At 41.8% G+C, this 26,112-nt stretch overlaps 1 protein-coding gene across 9 annotated transcripts in view; it reads left to right on the forward strand.

Moving 5' to 3' along the window:
* Positions 1-26,112, forward strand: part of VAV3 (vav guanine nucleotide exchange factor 3) — a 643,747-nt gene that overhangs the window by 198,250 nt on the left and 419,385 nt on the right. For 2 of the 9 annotated variants that reach the window (XM_025288193.3, XM_044944622.2), the window contains exon 1: positions 13,049-13,252. The exons of 5 other annotated variants lie outside the window; for them this stretch is intronic. In XM_025288193.3, coding sequence (XP_025143978.3) covers positions 13,049-13,252 — 204 coding nt within the window. Of the gene's footprint in view, positions 1-13,048; positions 13,253-13,321; positions 13,455-14,109; positions 14,802-26,112 lie in introns of those variants that run through there. 2 more of the 9 variants (XM_044944620.2, XM_025288194.3) reach the window with 2 other exon arrangements.

The raw sequence follows: 26,112 nt of genomic DNA on the forward strand, positions 1-26,112 counted from the left end.
TTAACTCTTGCCTCCCTGTTATCCCCACCAAGTTCTGCTGACTCCATAAAATGCTCCATAGCCATCTCTCAAGTCTTGATCCTTTTCATCTTGTGCCTGATTCAGTGCAATAACTTCTTCTCTGGTCACCTCGAACTCCCAAGTTTATCTTTTCCAAACATACTGTGGCTAGAGTTTTCTTTCTGAATTATCACTTTGATCGTATTTCTCTCCTATTCAAAAATTCTCAGTGGCTTCCTGTTACCTCTGTTCTGTCTCACCTTTGAGAACCTCCGTGATGCGGCTGCTCAGACAATCCAGGACAACTTCCTGATGTGATCTCTCTGGTCCAGCCAGCCTTTTTTTTTTTTTTTTATTCCTTAGTCCTCCAAAAATAATTTGTTTTTTTTTTGAATGCTGTGTTTTTCACATGTTACTCTTTACTTGTAAAGTCTTTTCTTGCTAAATGTTCAGATAAGTCTTAATCTCTTCTGTGAAGACTTTTAAATGATTTCATTCTTCTTTGATCTTCTACTTTCTGATATGTTAATGTGCTTATTATCTACATCATTATTTTTGGTTACAGAACATTTTGAAATATAATTTAACTGTTAAGTATGTCTATTTAATCTTCTCCACTATACATATTTTAAAACCAATAATATGTATTTATTTCTTTAGACATGTTTTAGTCCTCAATCTATTGCTATAGGAGTATAAAGGAGGTCGAGAAATATTTAGGGACTTGATGCATACCAGCTATGGTTTAATGGAGGAAAGCAAACACTATTTGAAGTTGTATCATTTAGATTTGCTTCTCAGTTCTGCTGCTCCCCGGCTAAGTGACAATGAGAAGGTCATGAAACCCCACTGGTTCTCAAATTTTATTTTAAAGGACCACCTGGATATTTCATTCAATGAACATAGAAATTATAGCATCACAGGGCAAAGTCTGAACAATTAAAAAGATACCCACTCCTTTGGTGTTGATAACTGTTGAAATTGGATGATGGGTGCATGGGGATTTAATAAAAGTTCTTTCTACTTCTAAGTTTGAACATTTTCATAATAAAAGGTCATCATCCTCATTCTAGAGCACTAGTTTAAAAAAATGCAAAATTTTTGATTAAATAGATTCCTATGTTGACCTCATACATTCTGATTTAGTGGCTTGAGGTAGACTCAGGAATCTTGTTTATGTGTGTGTGTTTTAATATAAATTTATTTATTTTAATTGGAGGCTAATTACTTTACAATATTGTATTGGTTTTGTCATACATCAACATGAATCTGCCACGGGCATTTTTTTTTTTTTTAATAGCAGATTGATATAAACATTGTTTTACCTCTCGGAACCTTCTTTCTAACCTGTAAAATCGGGACACAAAATCTCCACAGGTCTATTGTGTGTGAAATAAGATGTGTAAAAGCATGTAGTTCAGCTCCTGGCTCAAAATCGAAGCCCAGTATATGTTTAAATTTACAGATGCCTACACCCTTCAAGAGAGACTCCTGCTCTGATAAATGGCCAATGATCATTTATAACCCTGAAGATGAATTTAGGTAATCAAGGCCAAGAGTAAAAAAGAATTTAAAAAGTGAAAGAATTTGATTAAGGATAGTACTGACACATCCTCTTTTTTTTTTTTTAAGTTCTGCTAAGTGATTTGACCTCTTCTGGGAATGAACTGTAACCACATTTAATTTAAAGAGCTCAGAGATGACAAATTGCCAATAACCAGGGTATTTCATGGATGGGCTCACTAGGCTAGTGACTAAGCTAATTTCACAGCTGGAAGGGCTTATCTCTCTCACACAAATTTTGTATAGTTCAGATATTATGGAGAAAATCACTTTGAAAAACAACACTTTCTAGAGCGAAGTATGATTTAGGTTTATTGAAAAAAATTCTGAGACTTCTATTAGACATATCTTTATTTTAATGACATTTTTGTTTATAATAATTGCTTAAGTAAATAGATAACATTTACCACCAGAGTTGCACTAAATATTTTGTCTTCTTTAGCGCTTTTGGAGTAGTTTTGCTTTTTAATTGGATGGCTCATTTCTAGGCTATATTTGTCCTCTGTCTTCAGCTACCACTACTTCCTAAAACTTTCTCTTCATGCCTTCTTACACTGCTTAGACTGCTTCTTACACTCTTCTCCAATTTTTTTTTTAGAGAAAACTGTTAAATAATGTAAAACCTAGGCAACAGAAGGTTAAATATGCACAAGAATGCTGGAAATCATATGCAAACTTTTTGTAGCTTATGACTAGAGGCAGTATTGTCTATAGGAATAGGTCTTAGGCCACTCATTCATTTATTCATTCATTCAATAAATAGTGAGTTTTGGAAATTCCTGGATGATCTGGACACTGTCTTTCCTTAAGGACTCCTCTTAAGGACTACTATAAGACAAGGTAGAAATAACACAGGTGGGGAAGGGTAAATGGCGGTGGTGGTGAGGCAAGGATGAGGTTTTCTTTCATTATCAGGGAAGGACCTCCCAAGGAGGCGGCCTTTACCTGGGCTTGCAAGAGTCTGACGTGGGCAGAGGGAGATGCTTCAACCTAGCTGGATCCTGCCACTCACTCATCACATGCATCCGGTGCAGCTCTGGCTTTGTTGAGAACCACGTTTTGTGACCATGGAGCATAGCGAAGCTTGCACGGCTGATGGAGGAACTGAACCCACAGGCAATGCTACTTTAACAGCTGCTCTCCGTGTGTAACTTTGCCACAGTGTGTAACTTGAATGAGATGCCAGTTTAGTTTTTGATCCAGCTGCAGACGGACCACTGCTTAGCTCGTTCCTGAAAGATCCTTTGAAAAAGTGGAATTCAGGGCTTGGATTGTCTCCAGTGTATCTGCAGAGTCGGAGAATATTGTGGAGAACTTTTGGGTAGAAAATCTAGAGGGGAAAAACAGATCACACACAGGCAACATCTTTAAACTTGTGTCTCCTTTGAATCTGTTTTTGTAAACAGCAAGATATTATCTCTGTCTTTAAATTCAGAGAAGTGGAAAAGGGTAGTTAAAGCTGACTTTGAAAATAATTAGATTATAATGTAAAAGATGTATGAATCTTTTCCTCACTGATACCAGTTTCTGGTTCTTTAAAGATAAACACTTTTTAATCTATAAACTACTGCCACTTTTGTATACAGTCTGGAAGGTGTTACTAAAGAACTTTTAATCTCCAAATGTGAGAGATGTTATGAGAATGGAAAAGCAATGATGAGGCAGGTATCTGCCATAAAACGTCTGAACCGGATGCCATAGTGAGGAAAGACCTTTCTGTTCATCCTCGTTCTAGTGCTGGAGACCCACTGGCTTTAGGTCAGCAGCATCCATCTCCTTAAAAATTCAACTGGTAACTTCAATGGAGATGTGGGGCCGCAGTTATCCACCATCCACATGCAGATCACAGCATGCTGCTGTAAAGAGAAATTTCAGCCAGTGGCCACATCTTCCCAGGCACTTTCAAATAAGAGATCAAAATGAAAGGCATTGATAGACAGTCAGCAGTAAAATCTCATTCACTTTGATTCAAGTAACTCAATTCCCCATCAGTGGGAGGAAGAGAGGCTGGGTGACCACAGCCCTCGTGCTGGTATTGATCACCAGTCTTTCCTAGCAGCCAGGAGCAGGCCCTCTCCCATTGTATCGTGAGAAAGCTGAACCATTCAGTGCTGAAGCAGGATAGCTTGGGAGATTTGTGCTGGTACAGGAGGATGGGGGTTTTGTTATGATTTACCTCCATTAGAATTTTCAGCATTTAGGGGTTTTTAATTAACGCTGTCAACTCTTTTTGCTTCTTCGAATGGCATCAGTGTGAACATTTTTGGGCCTGGGGGCACCCAGAAGCTATTCCTGGTTCCTGATAATTAAAGTGATTAAGGAGACAGAGGGAAAGGGACATGAATGTGGAGATATCAGGACTCTAGAAGATAATAGACTTCATTTAGCTGGCTGCTCTTCTAGGCCTATGGCAGACATCAAGAAAAAGGTGTATGTTTGTTTTATCTAGCAATCCTTCTATTCAGTGCTGTTCATAAGTTTCCTCTAGTTTCAACCTCTATAAGCAGTTGACATTCAATATAAAAACTGCACCATACAGAAAAATCTGAGGTCTTTGTGCCGTCTTCCATATCCTTGCCTTGTAGTGTTGGCTAACTTTTCAGAGATTTAGGATAGAATCCTGTGTCACTTTTATTCTGTAACCTCACATAAAATTCAACAGAGTTTGCACTTAGAAAATGCTAAGTATTTATTTCATGCAGTAGGTAAATCAGATTTGATATATTGACAGATTTATTTTTAATGGATAATAACCTCCCCCTCTCCCTTTTTTGAAATGATTGTTCTTCATATGTTGTAATGACATTTAAAATGTACAAAAAGTAAGGACTTCCCTGGTGGTCTAGTGGTTAAGAATCCCCATTCTGATGTAGAGGGTGTGGGTTAGGGAAGTAAGATCCCACATGCTGTGTGGTGCAGCCAAAGGGGGGAGAATATGTATATACACACACACACATATATATGTATTATGTGTATATATAGAATGTGTGTGTGTGTGTGTATATATAGTGAGTATGTATATATACACGTATGTATGTATAGACTGAGCGACTTTCACTTCACTCACTATAGACAGTGAAGTGAAAGTTGCTCAGTTGTGTCTGACTCTGCAACTGTGTGGACTGTAGCCCACATACATACATATATGTATGTATATGTGTATATGTATGTGTGGACTGTAGCCCACATATATACATATATGTATGTATGTATAGACGTGTCTGACTCTTTGTAACTGTGTGGACTGCAGCCCACCAGGCTCCTCTATCCATGGGATTTCCAGGCAAGAATACTGGAGTGGGTTGCCATTTCCTTCTCCTACATATGTGTGTGTGTGTGTGTGTGTGTGTGTGTATAAAAAGTAACTATCCTATTTTCTTCAGGTCTACCAATTTCATCCTCTTCGCTCTCTAAAATAATCTAAATTATTCCTGTTCTCTCAGAACCACCCTCTGTAGACTCACCTCTTTCTTACACCCTAACACTATACTCTGAACTAAAAAGCCCCGAATTTTAGTTCCTGAAAAATGTCAGTGGAGGGGAGGAGGGAAACCAAGCTAGCAGAACACATGAGTTATTTCAAAAATCTAGGAAATTTCTGTAAGAACAACTTAAAAGTTACAGCCAGCAACAAACCAAACGGCCTGAAACAGAAATGATCACTGTGTTTTCATTCGAGCCAGATACGCACAGTCTTCTTTCAGTGCCGCCAGTGTCTCCCTGTTGCGTTTGTCTGAGCAATAAACACCCGGTTAAGATTTTACAGGGAACCTAACGCCACAGTGACAGGATGGAACCTAAATGGTCTACAAATACAGGAATGTGAGTGCCTTTCTGCCTGTGTGTGCACAGGTGGAAGGTGAATGAGGCACATGGTTTCCATTCTGGTGCTTTTTAGATTTCTCCTGTCACTTCCCAGAAAAGCGGGTTTACATTTTTTATGAAATCACTTCCATGTTGTCAGAATGAGTCTAATGATCAAAAAAGATACCCGCAAGATTTCTAAAGCACACCATTTCAAAACCTCGTGTTAGTCTGAAACATAACAAGACACAACAAAATAAAACAAAAGGGTTATAAAGACAGGAATAACTGGAATGCTTAACATTAAAAACATTTTTTAATGGAATGGTGGTGGTTTTGTCTTTACGTTGTGTCTGACTCTTGTGACCCTGTGGACTGCAGCCCACCAGGCTCTTCTATTTGTGGAATTCTGCAGGCAAGAATACTGGAGTATGTTGCCATTTCCTTCTCCAGGGCATCTTCCTGACCCAGGGATCGAACACGGATCTCCTGCATTGCAGGTGGATTCTTTACTGACTAACCCACCAGGGAAACCCCTTTAAAATGAATATTTAAAAATAAAGAGTTAAAACAATATTGCTTTACCAAACAGATTTAGATTCTTTTCCTGATAGGTGAACAGCAGTAGGGGGGAATGTCATTCATGGAAATAGTAAAACAGTATTTATTCATAAACTTGCACAGGTGTGTAGCATTTAAAGCTGCTTATGTAAAGTCATCCCATTGCAGTCTGCTCTTGGGAATCTCTCTCTCTAAATCTCCAGGGAGGCAGAGCGGCATCACGTGTGGTTGTGTGGCTCTCAGGTAGATCTTGGCATTAGGATGTTTGGGCTTCAGTGCTGGTTCTGCTGCTTACCAGCTGCTTGCATTTAGGAAAGCTAACTGAGTTTTCTTAGTCTCAGTTTCCTCATCCATAAAATGAGGAAAATAATTGTACTTACTCAGAGAGGTTATGTGAATCAAATAAAAGTATGCGTAGAAAGTTCAATAGCTGCCTGTTAGTGCTCACAATAAGCTCTCAACAAATAACAGCTGTTGCTGTCACTGTCTTAGACATGAGGTATCAACTGAACTAAATGTTACCTTTTCCAGGCAGTTCCCAATTTTGCGATGTGCTTAGTCGCTCTGTCATGTCTGACTCTGCGACCCCGTAGACTGTAGCCCGCCAGGCTCCTCTGTGGGGATTCTCCAGGCAAGAATACTCGAGTGGGTTGCCAGCCCTCCTCCCAGGGATATTCCCAATCCAGGGACTGAACCCAGGTCTCCTGCATTACAGGCAGATTCTTTACCATCTGAGCCACCAGGCAAGCTCAATTATTATTATTATTATTTTTTATAATGGATTTCAATTGTTAAAGAAAATTTAAATGAAAATCAGTTGGCTTTTTAAAACTCCTGCACTTTCTTCATGTGGATAAAGCCAATCAGTCTGGCAGCATTGCTTTATTTTCCTAAGGACACTGTTGGTGGTAGGAATAAATTTCAGTGAAATGTGGAAACGGTAACGGGAACTTAAGCCTTGCTCCTCTTCTCTCTCAGGATTACTGTCATCCCATGATTTGCATCTTCTTCATTTCATTTATCCCTCCGTCCCTCCCTTTATCTCCTACTAGGTGCTAGACATTGGAGATGTGACATGAATTAGTTACAATCTCTGTTCCCAAGGAGCCCACAGTAAGGTCATAGTAGGGGTACAGGGAAGATGGTGGTGGTTTTGGTGTCAGAGAGAGAATTTTTCTACAAGGAACTTAGTATAATGTTTGAGATATGCATAGAATTCTGTGGAAACAGGAGCAGCAAGGACTTCCCACAAAAGTTTCCCTATGGATTTTAACATTCACCTTCTTCCACAATTTGTTTGTATCAACATGCAAATAAAATGGGAGTGTTTCACAAATTAGATTAAGGCCTTTAGTTGCTCACAGGAATACATAACTATTTAGCTTTTCCCAGTAAGTTTGCCCTTCTCAGTCATCTTTAAAACATAATGTATACACGAGTCACAGCTATTGTCTGACAATGGACGAATGTCTAAGCAGGGTTTGAGGGGTACAGCATGTTTAATGTGAACCAGATTCTGAGAAGACCCAGCTGAGGGACAATTAATGTGGTGAATTAAACATGTGTGTGTGTGTGTGTGTGTTTTCCCTACAGAGAAAGGGGGAACAATTTTACAAATGAAATAAATTTCATTTATTTGCACATTGGTTAGCTATTAGCTCATCCCTTGTAACACAATGACAGTCATGTTCTTACCCTCCTTTTCAAGCTGCTTCTTTGGAAGCTATTTGTGCCATAAATTATTTCTAGTGAATTTCTTTTGTTAGATGCTAAGTGACATTTTGAAAAAGGGCCATTATTGTCATTGTTGTTGTTATTATTGTCAAGACTTAAACATGTCAGAAGAGAAAAAATCCTGAGATCCTAACAAGATCCTGCTCAGTTGTACCTAAAAATCTTTAAATTCACACTGATTTGAGAACATTTATTAAAAAAATGATTGTTATAGAAGTCCCACTCTACCACCATCCTATCATCACAATGACTTTCTGGTATTTATTTTTAAAACAGTATCAAATTACTAGAAACTTAAAGCCTGCATCCCTAATGTTTATGTGAAACCAATCAACATTTGATTGTAGTTGAAGAAAATTAACCTAACAGGCTGTATTTCAGTTTGCAGTATACAATACTTACATTTTTGCTTTTTAAATTATTTCCTAAAAAAATTCTTTCCTAGAGCTTCAAAATGACATACTTCTTTTACGTCATAAAATAAGAAATAAATAAGGAATAATAAATTTGGGTTTCTGAATTTCTTGGTGGTAGATAGCTTAGTGCTTTTCTAAACTTAGGTTGAAAGAATAAGAAGAAAAAATGGCAAAGATTGAGTGATAGCACTAATTCTAGCAAGCAGTGGATTTACGTGGCTCTTACCAGCTTTCCTTCAGTCATTTGGTACACTAGGGTTGAGGCATAAACCAGTGAATTCTCTAATCCTTACTTTTCTGATTATGGTGTAATTTTGAACATGGGACAAGACCTTGAATGTGGTATCCATCATTTATTGTCTTATCTTTCCTAGAGCTCAAAAAGCCACCTGTCCCATTTCCGACTTGTTTATAAAGTATAGCACCGAGGCAAAGATCCAAACCTCAGAGCCATGCAGAAGAAGAGTAGGTCTGCTCTGCGGGAGGGTCCAGAAACAGTGGCAAGACCCACAGGCAGTGAAACCATTTGGTGTCATTTTAGGGACTCTAAAGAGCTCTGGTACCATAGTCCTTTATGTCTCAACAGAGACAAGAATTCAGCAAGAGGCAAAGTGATAGCTGAGAAGTGATTTACTAGAATAGGATGCCTGTGAGGTTTACAAGTGGGTGGGCAAGAAATGCTACACTCGAGAACTTACTGGGCTATAGTTTAATAATCAAAGGAAAAGTGGGGAGGGGGAGAGATACTTTGTCTTTCTTAGGCAGACATCCTGCCTCCATCGTCAGTTCCCTCTTCAGGTTGCTGCTGCTGCTAAGTTGCTTCAGTCGTGTCCGACTATGTGAGACCCCATAGACGGCAGCCTACCAGGCTCTGCCGTCCCTGGGATTCTCCAGGCAAGAATACTGGAGTGGGTTGCCATTGCCTTCTCCATTGTGTGAAAGTGAAAAGTGAAAGTGAAGTCGCTCAGTCGTGTTCGACTCCTAGCGACCCCATGGACTGCAGCCTACCAGGCTCCTCCGTCCATGGGATTTTCTAGGCAAGAGTACTGGAGTGGCTTGCCATTGCCTTATCCGTCTTCAGGTTGAGCAGGGGGATTTTCTTGTCTCTACATGGTCAAGCTAGGTCTACAAATTATTGTTTTTTATGTGTGCAGAGAGCATGTTCTAGGGACCATGAACTTACTGAGCTCCCTGGGCAGGATGTGGGTCTCATGCCACTATTGTTTTATTGTTTGGGGGTATGTCTTCTGCCTCTGCTACGTGGTTGTGTTGCTAAGCAAACTTGCTTTCTTGAGTAACCATTAATTTACAGGGGTCTCCCATATATTTTTATTTACAATCCCCTAGTGGAATTAACTACTTAATCACCTGCTTTATCCTTTTAGTCTGTCCCTATCAGGAGGAGTGGACCTTCCCTTTATGGGGCCCTGATATCTGGTGAAACGAACACCAGGGTGAATACTTCCTAATCTTTTTGCTCTACCAGGAAGAGAGAGCCCAGGGAGTAAAAAGGTGCCACATAGCTCATTTGTTTACTCCACTATTATTTATTGAGTGCTTGTGGTGTGCCAAGCACAAAGGCTGATTCTGGGATAAGTTATCACTCCTGCCTTCAAGGTGTTTCAGTCTAGTGGGGAGAAAGACATTTAAACAAGTAATTAAACTCACTAATTATTAATATTACAGTGGGGAATAGCTTCGAATAGAAATAGCATAGTTGTAGAGGCCAAACTCAGGCTCTTTCTGAGATGTGTAACCAGGAACAAGGTGATAAATGCCTTTGATCTTGGTTCTTCATCAGTGATGGTGGTGGTGGTGATTTCCTCTAACTTGCAGATAATGTATGTAAAGTGCCCAATAGAGGGCCTGGCATTCAGTAGCGTGTGGACGAGCTTCAGGTGCTCAGGTAGCTTGCAGGGCAATGGGACGACTGAGTCCTGAGTCTCATGTCACCTGTGCAAGAATGGCCTTCATTGGAATACTGGGGCCCTAAACTGACTAGGAGACGTCACGGACAGATTTTAGTTTTCTATCACTCAGCTCACGGACCAAAACTGACAGCTCAAAAAACCCCATTGCCATTTTTCTTCTCATCCGAATTTCTGATACTAATGTCTCCCACATGACTCATCTTTTTCTACTGAGCTCCTTGTTTACTGGAAGGACCTTGCACTTCCACTAGCCTCCTCCTTTTCTAGGCCTTCAGTATATTTTCTTCTCACTCTTCTCTCCAATCTCTGGTTTACTGTATTTCAGAGATATTATTAATATTTCGGCCTTCCCAGGTGGTGCTAGTGGTAAAGAACCTGTCTGCCAATGCAGAAGACTAAGAGACCTGGGTTTGATCCCTGGGTTGGGAAGATCCCCTGGAGGGGGGCATGGCAACTGACTCCAGTATTCTTGCCTGGAGAATCCCGTGGACAGAGGAGCCTGGTGGGCTACAGTCCATGGGGTCGCAAAGAGCTGGACATGACTTGGCAACTGAACAACAACAATGAATGTTTCGAAGTCATATTTTTAATATATACATATGTATAGTAATATATGTTTATATATTATTTGTTTATATGTTTATATATTAATATACATGATTATAAAAAGTTTAATAGAATTTATTAGGTCATTGCTGCCTTTTTGTGACCTAAGAGCTATTAGTTAATTCTTATTGAGTTCTTACTGTTAGGCGTCACATGTCTTAGGCATTGTATCAGTGCTTCTCAGACTTTAATGTAAATATATGTCACCTGGAGGTCTTTTTAAAATGTAAGCTTTGATTCATTCCGTGTAGGAGTAGGGCCCAAGAGTCTACATTTCTAATAAGCTCCTGGGTGATGCTGTCGCTCCATAGACTGCATCTTGAATAGCAAGGCATTGTATCATTTGATCCGAATGACCAGACAGTGAGCTGAATATTATTTTCCCCATTTTACAGATGTGGAGGAATTAGATCATTTTCAAAAGGGCATGTTGCTAGAACCTAGGAGTGCTGAGACTCTACACCCAGTTCTCCTTCCTGATACATATACTTTGGGCTTTGAAAATGTCCTAAACACCCAAAGTTGATCTGATGCTACCTGAAACAAAATTTATATTTTTGTTAGCTATTTCTTCCTTTTTAATGAAACTTCCTTTCTAATTTAAATTTCTCCTTATGCCGGACCTTTTGTTACATAATTATTCAGATGTGCTGGATTGTGTTTCTAAAGATGATATATAAAGTTTATTAAAAAAATTTTTTTTAACATTTAGCATAAATGACTTACTATGCTGTGTTAGTTTCAGGTGTGAAGCAAAAAACTTTTGTATTATTTATTTTATTTGCCAAGATTACAGGTTAGGAAACACTGTACCGTTGATGCAATCTGATTTGAACACATGAGGAAGTTGCTGGGAAAGGATGCTTGGGAGGAAAGGAAATCCTCAGGCCGATTTATTGTTTAACGCTCAGTGTGCAGTGTGCCGTGCTTGTCACAGGCTAGTGGAAAAGGAGTGCTTGTCCTTAACAGAGCAGATACACTTTTAAGAATAACATTTTGACCTGCTTATAAAATTAATTTGGTTCATAATAGAACATCTGAGCTACAGAAATATAATAGTAAAATAAAAAATGATCTAAAATCCCACCGGTTTTCATATTTTATTTTTATTTTAAAAAATGTGAAGAATATATCTCGAAAGAGATCCAGAACCACATTTACGCAGAAGTGCAAAAGTTCAAATGGTAATAAATTATGATAAATAATTTAAACACTAGTTTTTATTTTGAGGGGCAATAGGAGTAAAAGGGGGCAGTTAAGAGTCCCCCAAAATTTAAGAAAGGCGAATGCACTGCTCAGCCAGCTCTCGACTTCTGGGTTCACGTTCCAGCTTTTACGAAAGGTCTCAAAACTTATCCCAACCCGTGCCGCTGAGAACTGGCGTTCTCTACGCGCTCAAAACCGGCCCGTCGCCGACGCATGCGCAGTGCGGCCGCCGTGGCTCGGTGGGCGTTTCACAGGCCTATTTCTTTCCCGCAGGTTTTGTGCTTTTAGTAAAAGGGCCGGGACTGCGACGCCAAACAGTTCCGAGCCCAAGACGGGAAAGGGAAACCATCTATAAGTGAAAAACACATCGCGTTGAAATAAGCTGCGGGGAGGGGTAGGGGTGGGTTCGGCAGGCGTCTCCAGATACACGCTTTTATTGTGGCAAAACATCCTCACGAGCAACCAACTTTGAGGAACATGAGTTATCTATAGGAAAAGAATTTAGAAGGTGGAAGGGGTGAGGGGTAACTTTCAGCGTTGCGTTCTCAAGATGCCCTGTGCCGCCTTTTTTTTTTCTTTTCATCTCTTTGGGGAGTCCGGATGCCCCAATTAATCCTTCGCTCCTCTCGGACCCTTTAAAAATTGTGTTTTGGAGGTCTTAATAGAAGCCCCCACCGAATTACACTGTTTAGACACACTCTCCCCATGCAGGAGATCTCCGCATGCCTGGGGCTGTGCGAGCTCCACCGACCTGAGGGCTCGTGGTGGGCGGGGGCGCCTTGAGGGATCCCCTTTGCTGCCCCGCTCCCCTCCCTTCTCCTCCCCGCTCGGGCCGTCGACCCTGGGCCAGGGCGGCGCGCGCTCTCCCACCCGCGCCTCTGGGGACTCGCAGACGGCAGCGAGACCGGCCCGCGCGCTGGGCATGCTCAGTCGCCCGGCGCCGGGCTCGCAAGTCGGAAGCCTGTGCGCGACCGCCGCCGCCGAGCCGGCCGTAGCGCACGAAGAGCGCGCGGGACTAGCTGCGGCGGCGGCCAGGAGGCGGCGGACCCGGGCCGGGATCGGAGCCGAGCCCGGCGCGGGGCCCGGGATCCGCCCGCCGCGGCGCTCGCTCCTTCGCACCGTCGCAGAAAAGGGGCGGCCGCGGCTGGCGTCGGCGGAGCGGAGGAACGGCGGCGGCTGCATCTCCGCTGCCTGTCCCGGCCGGGCAGCTTCCAGGCGCCGTCGGGCATGGAGCCGTGGAAGCAATGCGCCCAGTGGCTCATCCACTGCAAGGTGCTGCCCGCGAACCACCGGGTGACCTGGGACTCGGCGCAGGTGTTTGACCTGGCCCAGACCCTCCGCGATGGAGTCCTGCTCTGCCAGCTGCTCAACAACCTCCGGGCGCACTCCATCAACCTGAAGGAGATCAACCTGAGGCCGCAGATGTCCCAGGTAACGAGGCCGGCGCGGTCGCCTCCGCCTCCAGCCGGCATCTCCCATTAATCAGCCGGCTAATGTCTTTGTGTAAATGCAAACATCTAGGTACGCTCTGTTTGCCCTGCCTTTTGCTCTGCGGTCCGCCTCGGTTTCTTGTACCTTGGCTTGACATGGTTTAGATCTTTAGTTGAATGCCAGAGCCCTGTGTCCTAAGATGGTATGAGGATTTCTTAAAGGCTTTCTGTGAGGCGGGAAAGAACAAGCTGTCCTAAGGTGCCCTTCACCTACTGGGGGGGGGGGGGGGTGTGGGGTGTGTGTGTGTGTGTGTGTGTGTGTGTGTTGGGCGCAACAAAAAGAGTTTGGTCCAGCTCTTTTTAAATAACGATGGGGAGGCATGGAAGGAGCTGATGGGGGTAATTGTGCCTTTAGTTCTTTTGCTTGCATTTCGTCCCCATGTTTTCTTGAAAGAGGAAGCATGACATAAATGAGGACTCTAGGAAGTGGAGGGCGTTCCGGTACCGTTATCTGTACAGGAATGACACTGGCCAAAGGGCGGAAAAGGGAGCACAACGTAGCGGCTACCCTGAAAGCCCCTGAGTTTGGGGCCAGCTGGCAAGCTTCATGGTTGTGTTTATAGCTCGTCTTAAGCCATGTGAGAAGGAGCCAGTCCAACCTCTCTCAACAGCGGCAGGAAACGAGAAGTTTCGCTCCAGATTCCGCCTGCCTTCATTCAGTGCTTGCTCAGGTGGTAGGGTGCACTCTTGGCTTCGGTGGCTGGAGCCCTTCCTGGAGGTGCCTCTTTGAGGAGTTAAAAAAAAAAAAAATGCAACTCTGGAAGGCTGTGTGCATCCTAAACTTGTAAGTCGCTACACAGTGGAATGGTAGTTTCTTGGTCCTGTCAGAAAGTTTTTATGCAGAAAGCTGTTAAACACAACTCAGTACATCTATTTTCTCTTTTAGAGAAAAAGCCACTTTCAAAGTTTAAAAAAACACTTTCGGCTTGAAAGGGAGAGGAAACAGTTCCCTACATGATACACTTTAGCAGCACTAATCCTGAATGATACAGAGCCTCAGCTACTTAGCAACCAGAATAGTGCCTTTTACAGCAGAACTTTATATAATGCAGACTCGAGATAATGTAATAATTATGTTTGTAAAGTTAGAGCACGCACATTCCTCTCTTCTGGATGTCAGCGTTTCATCAGGGCCCGTCTGCACCTCCAGTTCTGCGTACCTTGCCCGTCTACCTTCAACCCGCTGGTTAGTGGTTCCCAAGAAAGAACAGGCTTGTAAGTGGTGAGAACCATATGGTTTTAGAAGTGAGATAATTTATTTCATACTCTCCCATATTCCGGGGTGGTGTTGGCTAACTCCATGGACCCCTTAAGAGTTGTCACAGTTCGGAATATCCTGTCCAAGGATTTAACAGACTTCCATTAAGCTGGAAGTTGCTGCTTTGCACAGAGTTCTCTAGGGAGCTGCAACTGATTATCCAGTCTGAAGATCCCCATTTTCCACCTGGCCTACGGCCTTAGGATGTTTTGGTCCACCAGCAGGTAGTATGGTATGTATCCTGCAACTGAACCCTTGGGGGTTGTTCATTAAGTGGTTCTCAGTAATCAAGTGTTTTTGACAGTTGATGTTCTCTCTGTTTCAACTTTCTAACCTTTACTTCAATATTAACAATGGATGAAAATTTTTTCAAATGTGTTTTTGCTCTTTGTTCTCCTTGTAGAATGTAGTAGATGTAATTTAATATTTCTGATGACAAAGAATCATCATTATAAGCATCATTAATGAAAATTGGGCTCGTACACTGCTCTAAGAACTCTATTTCTTACTGGGAATACAACAGTGAACACTTCAGGATCCTTGCCCTAAAGGAATTTCTACACTATTCTATCAGATAAGTCACCATGTTATAATGAGCTAAACAGTTGAATTCCTTAGGCTGTTGTGCTTTGGGGTTCTTAACCCTGAGCTTCCTAGGTCCAAATTCTCTGCAGTAATTTTCTATGGACATGACTTAGTGACTAAACAACAATTTTCTGTAAGTCTGGACTTCTTCCAAAAATGAACCATGGGAGGCTAGTACCTGAATACGGTGATGTCTCTTTTTGCTGTCTTCCTGATTCTTGGCCACATTGCAGAGAGAAGGTTGCTGAACAGCTGAGTGCTGCACAGGTGATCTTGTATTATGTAAGTTGTCCTTAAATCTTTAAATGAGACTTAGTAGTGTTTTCATTAAATAATTCATTGACATACTTAATATATCTTCTGTGCCTGGCAGATACTATGCACTTAATAAGTGTTCACTTTTAGCAAAATTACTTAAAACATTTTTTTTTTTTTTTTTTTTTGCTATTGTCACATTAAGGGTAAGAGGTTACACTCAAAATTCTAAACATCTATTGCAAGGTCTACAAGTTCGTTTGGGCTGACATTTCTGCCTCTAACTACTCCTGTCTTTCTTGGTGAAGGGTCCGTCTGCTTCTGGTTATAAGGCTCCTAATCTGTCAGCTCAATTCATACACTATAGTGATTAATCTAATAACTCAGTGAAACTCTGACATATGTCCCAGCAGACCTTACTGTTCTGAATTTAGAGTTGCTATTACTAGTTCTTGTGGCTTTTGCTATATCTAAGACTCATTCTGTCTACCTGGCTTAAGTTTTGTTGAAGGTATTAATTTGAAATAGACTCTTTTAGCACCTGATCTTCTAAGCCAGGAAATAACTGGAGACTCTCACTTCAGAGTTTTGTGGTATTTGAGACTGTTATGAACAGATATTGACACTAGAAATTCTAGTGTATCAGTATCTTGTTTATTGCTTGTTTTTAATTTTTCAGAAAGGCTAAAATGAGTAGCCTCTTTTAATAATGTTTATCTCCAATGAATGGGATTTCATCCACTTTTCTTGTTTAGTCTTCTACCTTATTTGTGTTAAAAAATGATAACCCTCAAATAATTAAACAATTTTAGGTCTGAATCTTGGAGTCTTAATCAACTGTCCTCCAAAATAAAATTATAAATGGGATCTAGATTCTCTTACTTAGTAATTGTTTTTGGCTATGGACCTCAGCCTTTTGGGGGTCTTGTATTGAAAGAGGAGAATATTCTTCAGTTCAATATAGGTTTTTTTTTTTTTTAAACTCTGATTTAGATTTTATTTTATTAGTTAAAGTGCTAAATATTAATCACATTTAGTTATATACTTAACATATTCCTTTTATTATAAAGAATAAAAGTTAAAACCCAGATGATCCATGAAAATCCACACAATCTGTGAAATCTGATTTCTGTATATACTAGACAGATTTACTTTTCATCCAAAGCAGTGTTCTAGATAGGATACCAAGGATATCCATGATTCTGGAAGAGAAGAGCCTTCCTGTGCTATTTGTACTGGGGAGGTGCTTTGTGGAAGACTGGGTTTTGGGCTTGATGTCACTTTTGGTGGTTAAGAAGGTCTCCATAAATGCCTGTAATCAACCACGGATGTAATGTCAGTGAAATTATCTTAATCTTAGGGTTAGTCACTCAGTTGTATCCGATTCTTTGTGACCACATGGACTGTAGCCCATCAGGGTCCTCTGTCCATGGGATTCTTCAGGCTAGAATATTGGAGTGGGTTGCCATTTCCTTCTCCAGGGGATCGTCCCAACACAGGAATTGAACCCGGTTCTCCTGCGTTGCAGGCAGTTTCTCTAGTCTTATTATTTTGTAATTTTGCTTTGTCTTAGGATGGTAATAACACATTTGATAAATTTACTGACCCCTGTGTACAGTATAGGTAAAGTTTGAATTTTCTTAAAATGACTTATTCAGTTTTCAAGGGTTCCTTCAACAAATAGTTTGTTCCTACTATGTACCAGACACTGTTTTAGGTACTGGCTTGGAGCAGTAAACTCTATTAATAGAGTCCCTGCCCTAAAAGGACTTATATTTTAGTGAGGAACAATAAATAAACGGGTATATAATGTGATGGGCTCTGGAGAGATGTGAGCCTGGGTAAGGGTCTAGAGGGAAATGTGATTTGATTTTATAGAAGGTAGTCAAGAAAGGCTTCCTCTGAGGATCTGACAACTGAGCAGGACCTGAAGGGAGTATGAGAAGGCAGGATTGTGGATGTTTGGAAGAAGCAAGTTCCTGGCAGAAGGAACACCCAAGTGCTAAGGTCACAAGGGGTATTTAAATGACAGGTAAACTGGGGGAACAGCCAGAAGGCCAATGGCTAGAGGAGAGTGAGTATGGGAAGGAGTGGTAGGGATGAGGTCAGAGAGAAGATGGCAACTAGATTTTTAGCACTTGTGGGCTGTGGAGGACTTAAGACTTGCACCCTGAGTAAAATAGGAATCACGTGGCCTGATTTAATTTCAGTAGGGTCATTCTGGCTGCCATGTTGAGAGTAGATGGCAGAGCAGCCAGGATGGAAGAGTCAGGCTCGGGCAGTCATTCCAGCAGTGATGATGGTGGCTTTGACCAGAGTGATAGCAGGGCAGGGGTGAGAAAGAATCCAGCCTTAGGTGTATTTTAGAGGTAGAGCCGGCAAAGACTTATTGACAGCATCAGATGGCAGGTGTGAGAAGAGCCAAGAATGGCTCCAGGGTTTCTGGCCTGGGGAACTGAACTGATGGAGTCTTCATTGACTGAGATGGAGAAGATGGGAGAGAGGGGGAGGATGATGTGGAATTAGTTCTGTCTGAAATGTCCATCAGGCATGTAGATGCTGACCAGGCAACTGCAGAAGTTGGAGATGGAGAGAGAAAGTTCAGAGTCATCAGAGTATAGATGGTATTTAAAATCCTGGCAGTGTATGGTATCACGTAGGGAGTAGTGTCCAAAGAAAAGATCAGAGGTGTGAGCCCTGGGGCTTGCCCATGTGTCAAGGGCAGAGAGATGAGACCCTGTAGAGGAGTTGAGAGAAAATGGCCACAAGGTAGGAGGGGAAGCCAGCAGAATGTGGTTTGAGCAAATCAGGTGAATAAAGTGCTTCTAGGAGGCCTGATTAGATACGTTAAATGTTTAAGTGAAAACAGGATTGAAGATGGACTATTAAGCAATATGAAATTCTTGAGTGACCTTGGTGGAAACAGATTTAGGGTGTGATGGGCAAACACTTCTCTGGAGAAGAAGGACAAATAGGGGATCTAGACCACAAGGGTAGTCATGTGCTTGGGGGTAATTTTGCTGTAGAGAGAGCAGGTAAATGGGATAGTGGCTACTAGGGGAAAAGGGATCAAAACAGTTATTTTCTTATATAGAATTTTTATGTAATACCAATTACAAGAGCTCTTTTAGATTTAGACAAATTTTATCGTATGGCACAGTTGTATATATGTGTATGTGTGGAAAAGATGTGTATGTATATAAAAAAATATAAGTGAAATATATTTAACCAGAAAGTGTTAGTTGCTCAGTCGTGTCTGACTTTTTGTGACCCCATGGACTGTGGCCTACCAGGCTCCTCTGTCCATGGAATTTTCCAGGTAAGAAAACTGGAGTGGGTTGCCCTTACACCACGGTGGATCAGATTGTAACGAATCTGCCCACTGTGTGGGAGACCTGATTTGATCCCTGGGTCAGGAAGATCTCCCTGGAGAAGGGAATGGCAGCCCACTCCAGTATTCTTGCCTGGAGACATGGACAGAGGAGCCTGGCGGGCTACAGTCCTTGGGATCGCAAAGAGTCAGAAATGACTAAGCGACTAACATACACATATGAAATATATTTAATGTGTTCCTAAAACTTCTCATTCTGATGGCTACTCTGCTGAATATCATTTCAATTCAGTCATTGATGTCCATGTGTTTTTCCCCAACATAATATTTTTCACCGAGTACTAAGCGTTGGTAATGTAGCATTTCTTAAAGAATTCACCACTTTTGTCCCCAGGATTTCCTTCAAAGCTCCTAACACACAGTTGGTTGTTTTTTTTTTTTCCAATTAGTATTTGGTTTATTTACAACTGATATTACAATGATTGTCTTTTTCACCTACACAGTTGGGTTTTTATGGCTGTTACTGCTTAAAGAGAAGTTTATTTCTGCTATACATAACTGTACATTGTTTGAAAACCATAATTATATTAAGATGTGCTTTCCAAATGGAAGTCTGCATCCCTACGGCCAGGTACTGCTGTGTGAAGATTACTGGGTTATATGGTTGAGGGGAAAAAAGGGCTATCCTTGTCCAAACAAAGTGGTGTGCCGGTACATTTTTAGCCAGTCAGTTCAGAATAATGTCATTATTTAGTCTTTCTTCTCAGGAGTCAGTAACCTCTTTGCCATTTGTTGGCTTATTCTTTTGGCCAGCATAATTTTAAATTGGACACCAATCAAGATCTTTTCATGTGAAGTAGCTCAGGCATCTTAAGCACTTAGTCTGTCTGCATACTTGATGGCTTAACCTGGGCCCTCTAGGAACCAGAGCCTGGGATAAAGGATTGGCGTGCCAAAGCTTTACTGGTAAGGTACAATCCTGTGTCTGTCAGGGTGAAGAAAATGAGACAGTGCCTTTTTTTTTCCCCTAAGATGGAGAAAATTATATCATATTTGTAATGCAAATAGGGTTGATCCAGTGTAGATCACTGCTAATAGGATCCTAAGTTTCAAATAAAACATATTCTTATTTTTTTTTCCCTTAAACCTGCAGTGGTAATTTGTATTATTGACTTTACTTCTGTCCTGAAATTCTAATTCTTACTACACTACACTCTTCTGGTTCTCATGTATTTTTTATGTTCTTTCTTAACTTTTTTCACTGGCTTTTCTATAAACACCTTGAGAATTTTTGAGTTTTCTATTTTGTTGCCTTTTTTGTGTGTATCCTCTGTATTATTTCATGACACTGTGCTATTACCTCCTTTTCATACTCTGATGGACCTGGTGTTCATGATGATAGCCTATATCTGTCTATTTTATGTCCCCATCTCTGAGGTTATAGTTTCTTCATGAATAGATGGATGCATGAAGATCACATGATCAGAGTTCACCATAGAAAGTTCTTCCACAGCAGAGTGAAGGGTGAATTGGGCAGGATGGAGCTGGGTGTGAGTAAAACTCCTGCTGAAGTTCAGTCAAGCGTAGATGAGGCCGCTGGATGAGAAGGGGCTGGAGTGAAGGCACAGGGAGGAGCAAGAAAGATGAGAGATGATGAAGAGTTGTAATGGATCAGATTTGGGACCACTTAGATGCAGTGAGAGTGGAAAGTATCCAGGATGAGCCTCAAGTTTTAGGCTTGGGTGACTAGGGGGATAGAGAGGAGGTGCAGATTTCAGAGAGAAGGACAGATAGACAGTTTGGATGTTGAGTCTGAAGTTGTTACCAGTTACCTTCTGTATTCTGTTTCAAGCATCATACTCTCTTACTAATCCTTCCTTTTTGGATTATTCTACTAATACCTAAAATTCAGTAATCTTTTGAACTCTTGGTCCTACCACCTCTTCACTGCCTTCATGTCTTCATTTCCTTCCTGCTCATCTTAAATACCATGGCCATTGTAGCTACTTCCTTAGCTTCTCTTGGGTAGGGATATTCAATCTGTTTAAAATACAACCCTGGTTAAATACAGCTCTCCTCTTTCTGCCTGCAGCTCAGCTGCTGAACCCAGTGGAGGAAAACCTATGCCTCCTATGTGCACTCACTTTAAATTCAGCATCCCTGTCCTCAGGTAGGTGCCTCAGGTGACTCAGCCACCTGATTACATTTCTCTAGACCACACATTATTTAAGTATGATCTGGAGACTTCTGTGAAAGTTAAACTCACTCAGTCGTGTCCGACTCTTTGTGACCGCATGGACTATACAGTCCATGGAATTCTCCAGGCCAGAATACTGGAGTGGGTAGCCTTTCCCTTCTCCAGAGGATCTTCCCAACCCAGGGACTGAACCCAGGTCTCCTGCATTGCAGGCGGATTGTTTACCAGCTGAGTCACTAGGGAAGCCCAAGAATAATGGAGTGGGTAGCCTATTCCTTCTCCAGTGGATCTTCCCGACTTAGGAATCAAACCAGGGCCTCCTGAATTGCATGTGGATTCTTTACCAACTAAGTTATGAGGGAGACTTCTGATAGCCCCTCAAATGCTTTTAGTTTTTCCCTAAGGTCAAACTTTTAAAAATAATATTAAGACATTATTTGCCTTTTCTCACTCTCATTTTCTCACAGGTATATAGTGGAGTTTTCCCCAAGCTACATGCTGCTGTCATTGCTGTGATTGTATGTTTGTGTATATGTTAAAGATTTCTCAGTTTTAAAGTTCCAGTATGTTAGGTGTTGATAGATAAACTCCCAAACACAAAAGCTGCTGAGGCTTCTCAGTAATTTTTTTTTTAGGAGTATAAAGGGGTACTGAGACCAGTTGGAAAATTTCCCTAGACCATTCAGTCTCTGACTCTCCCAGATGCCTATTTGGTGCCTTTTCTTCTTTAACCTCCGTATCCATTCTTCCTCTCACCTTGGTGATCTTGCTTCCTACCCCTCTGAGAAAACAGACACAGTCAGAGGAGAGTTTCTTCAGGCTCCCACCTTCCTGCATCTAACCCGTAGACGATGCTTTCTCTCGTGTTCTGTGGATGCATTATCAGTGCTCCTAGCAAAGGTTAGCCCTCCTTCACCCTATCTCTGTGCTTGCCTATGTCTTTTATCGTCTCCTGGATCTTTCTGTTGGCACGCACAGGATGCGTTTTCAAGATAGAGACACAAAGACTTGCCCATGACCGTCGGGAGTGATGGAGAATGAGTAAGGACTCCTAAAGCTTAACCTGAACTACTAGGGCAGGTCTGCCGTCTACCTCCTTATAACTGTTTAATGGTTTCCTATGGACCATGGTATAAAATCCAAGCTCCTCAGTAAGCACTTAGGGGCCCATGGGCTGGTACTGCTTCATGTCTGAAAGCTTTCTCAACTCTGCTCCTGACCTTTCTGTGGCTTCTCAAATGAACTGTGCTGATAAATGTCTCTCTGCCTTTGCGTTTGCCCATTTCTCCATGTGAAATGCCTTTTCTCATTAGTCTGAGTGAAGATTTGGTTCAAGGGCCCTTTGCAGTGACGGTCACCCTGCCCCTCCCATGTGTGTGGCTTGCTTACTGCTTTGTGCCATTCTGTGCCGCTGACACTTTGTGCCACCCAGTGTACAGGGGTGGAGGGCAGCATTCCTGGCACTGTTTTGCAAGCTTTTTCTTATCTTTATCCCTTCCATGCTGTGAGCCTGCTTGAGGCTATCATAGGCTTTTTCATTTATATAAATCTCTAGAATTTGACCCAGGGACTCATACGTTTCTTGCATACATAAGTAGGCATTAGTGAAACTTATTGATGTATTTTTGAAAATAACTCTTTACTACCTTGTCAAACACACCTGTATAAAATGTAATACTATGTGCTGAGCACTATGTCATTACAAACCAGAAACATCTGTTCCTTAAGCAGCATTACTAACAATAGCGGATAACATTACTCTGCTACATACTGCTGCTTTCCCCCTGAGTGACTACCAGAAAGTGCCTGAACCTGTCTGTCCTTCAACTTCTTCATCTCCAAAACAGACTTAATAAAAGAACCTACCTCCTAGAGTGGTTGAAAGGACCAAATGAACTAATTATCCCTGTGTTTGGCACATAACAAATGCTCAATAAATGTTAACTATGTTTACGATGATTATTACTACTGCTTTTGCAGAAACATGCCAGGCAATGTGTTAACACTTTGCTCACATTATCTCAGCCAGTCATCACAACACCAGGAGAGGGACACTGCTGTTCATCCTCGTGATACTCTTCAAGGCTAAGAAGAGTTAGTAACTTGTCCTAACAAGTAGTTCGTGATAGAGGCAAGATTAGAATGAAAACATTTAAAGTGAACTGAGATCCCAAGTGCAAGGCTATTGGCAAATCTGAAAGTGAGCTATGAGGACTTTTTCTTTTTTCCTCTGTCTTTTGCTCTTGTGGCATTCCTGCAGAAGAATGTTCTGATTGATTCTGTGGCTCTTGAACATAGCACCGCCATATGAAGTTGCATGGTGAGTAGCAACTTTGGTTTAGGGTATTGAATCGGGGTTCCCTGGTGGCTCAAAGGTAAAGAATCCGGCTGCCAATGTGGGAGATGCAAGTTTGATCCCTGGGTCCGGAAGGTCCCCTGGAGAAGGAAATGGTAACCGGCTGTAGTATTCTTGCTTGGGAAATCCCATGGACAGAGGAGCCTGGCAGTCTATAGTCCATGGAGTTGCAAGAGAATCAGACAGGACTTAGAGACTAAACAACAATTGAATGTATCAACTGGATGGTTATAGTCATATTCATCACATGTATCAGTGTAAAATGGGAGAGAGGCTTTTGACAGGTATTTGATGGGGAAAGGAAATAAAGGCAGAAAAGCTGAGGAAAGGTAACAAGAGGAAAGGAGACAATGAGTGTATAGCAGGTCCTTTTTGGCCTTTTAACACCGTGCCTTGTGACAGCTGGTCTCCAGGACGTAGTTTAATGCCCTGCTCTTGAGTGGGGTCAGGACTGCTCACATTTCCCTGGGCAGAATACCATTGTTTACATGGCATGTTTTCACATGATTATTCCTCCCCCCTTCCCCCACCCTCCATATTATAACCATTCTTCTTATAAATTCACAGACATCTATTGTTAGCTGTTATTTGGAATATTATATCCCACTCTTTTTTCTTTTCCCTCTGTTAACACAGACCCTGCTTGGAATTAAGGACAGTCACAAATTTACATTCTGCCTTTCCCCAGTCATGAGCATTTAATGGACAGAAGCACGGCCAGAGAAGTAGTAGCTACTTCTGATTTTCATGGAAAACTATTTTCGAATTGCACTTTGTGCTGCTGTCTGAATGTGCTTTCAAAATATGTGTTGCAAGAAGTGTAGTCAGCTTCTCAGTGGCTTTGCTTAACAGGAAGTTGGCAGCATATGCTGCTCACATGGGAGTTCTCTAAAGGGTCAATTAATATGGAATATTTAATGAAACACTTGATACTCACCTTCCATGATTTTCAAAGTGCTTGTCCTAAAATAGATCTGTAACAGCTGGTCTGAAAAAACAAGCATCATGCCTCTGTGCCCAGTAATGTCAGGAGCGTTTTCCTGGGGGTGTGGGGTGGTGTGGTTTCATGAAAAGACTTCAGGCCAGAAGTCAGGAGACCCAGGTTCTGGCCCCATCTCTGTCTCTGACATGTGGCCTTAGCAAATAGCTGCTTCTCTTTGTCTCCACCTTCCATACTTAAAGCAATGATAGAAAATACTTACATATATGGTAATTTGCTAAAAAGCAGCACATTGTAAAAAAAAAAAGCAGCAAAATTGTAAAATTTTTTTACACATATTTAGATTTCATTTAATCTTTCACAAGGAGAGCTTTGGGACCAGCCAGAAATATTTGAATCCCACCTCTGGCACTTAACTTTTCCCAAGTTCATAAAATTGTTAGTTTCCTTGCTGAGTCTCAATTTCCTCCTATAATAGGCTAGAAATAGTAAAAATCTACTTTGCAGGCTTGTGGTGAGAATTATATGTAAAATGTCTGGGTATAGTAGGTATTCAGCAAGATTTTATTTCCTTCCTCCTCCCCTTACCTCCTTGATCCTCTTAGGTCTAAGAGGCAGGAAGAACAAGATCTTATCTCTGCTTTGCAGAGAAGGAAATTGAGATGTGCAGTGGCTGAAGGACTTTTCTCAAGGTCACAGACAGGAAGTGGTAAAGACAGGACTTGAGTCCAGCTGTCCTAATTCCAAATTCAGTGAAGTTTCCCATTCCTGGTGCCTAGCTTTGCTGATGGATGGTGAATTTCAGGAGCTCGGAGAAAGCAAGGCCTACTCTGAAAACGTAAAGTGACATTATTTTGGTACTGAAGTTTTCTGTATTTAAAATAGTAAAAGCAGTTTTCAGTCATTTTAGAGTCTGATTATCTAGTTTGTGGATTATTTGCTTTTTGGTAATTTCAGAGCTCTTCTGCTTTCTGTTTGGTTCTGTTTTCATGGGAATTTGTACATATGACTGATTGATGAATCAATTATCCATTTGTCTGCTAAATATTGGGCTTTGTAGTAGATGCTTAGGATTCGAAGGTGAATAAAACTCAGTCCCTGACCCTGTGTTGCTTTCAGTCTAGAGCATGGATTTTACCTCGGACATGCCCTTATAAGACAGGGGGATGGGAAGGGATTCGTGAGTTAGAATGATGGACATGGCAAATATTTGGTAGGTGAGTGATGCTCTTTTGGATGCACTGTTAATTTGCTGATGTGCAGGGCATGACATTAATGGCACAAAGTGGATTGCGTGTGTGCCTGGCTCATGGTATTTCTTTCCATAGACATTTATCTAGTGCCTCCCCCAGTGTGCAGGGCACTGAAGGCATAAAGGTAAATTATAGGGAATTTCTGCTTTTGAGGGGCTGGGAGAAAGCAGGTTTGATCTTGGAGGGAGGCCTTTGCAAAAATGCAGAAAGAAGGTAAGTCACTGGATGCCACAAGGTCAGTGCAAAAGTGCCCGCAACTGGATGAGACGAGACGAGACCAGGAAGAGGACAGATGCCGAGTGGTTACTAGAGAGGAAGAAGGTTTGTGAAAGAAAACTGGGTGGGGTGTGTGTGTGAGAGACAGGATGTGGAGGCCTGCTCACTCTCCCTCCAACCTCCTGGCTGGCCACCTCTCCCGCCCTCACACCTGTCTGAACCCTTCCTCATCCTCCCTGTGCTCTTTAGTTGATTGACCACTCCTCCTTCCCTGGTCCATTTGCCCCTGGCTGTGTACTCCTCAGTCCGGTCTGGATCTGCAGCCAGCCACTTTCACCCACACTCCCTTCGCCTTCTGTGACTTCAGAGGGGCGTTCCTGAGCCCCCTGCTCCACAGGCTTTCCTGTTCT

This window comes from Bubalus bubalis, chromosome 6 (assembly GCF_019923935.1).
Source record: "Bubalus bubalis isolate 160015118507 breed Murrah chromosome 6, NDDB_SH_1, whole genome shotgun sequence".
NCBI lineage: Eukaryota > Metazoa > Chordata > Mammalia > Artiodactyla > Bovidae > Bubalus > Bubalus bubalis.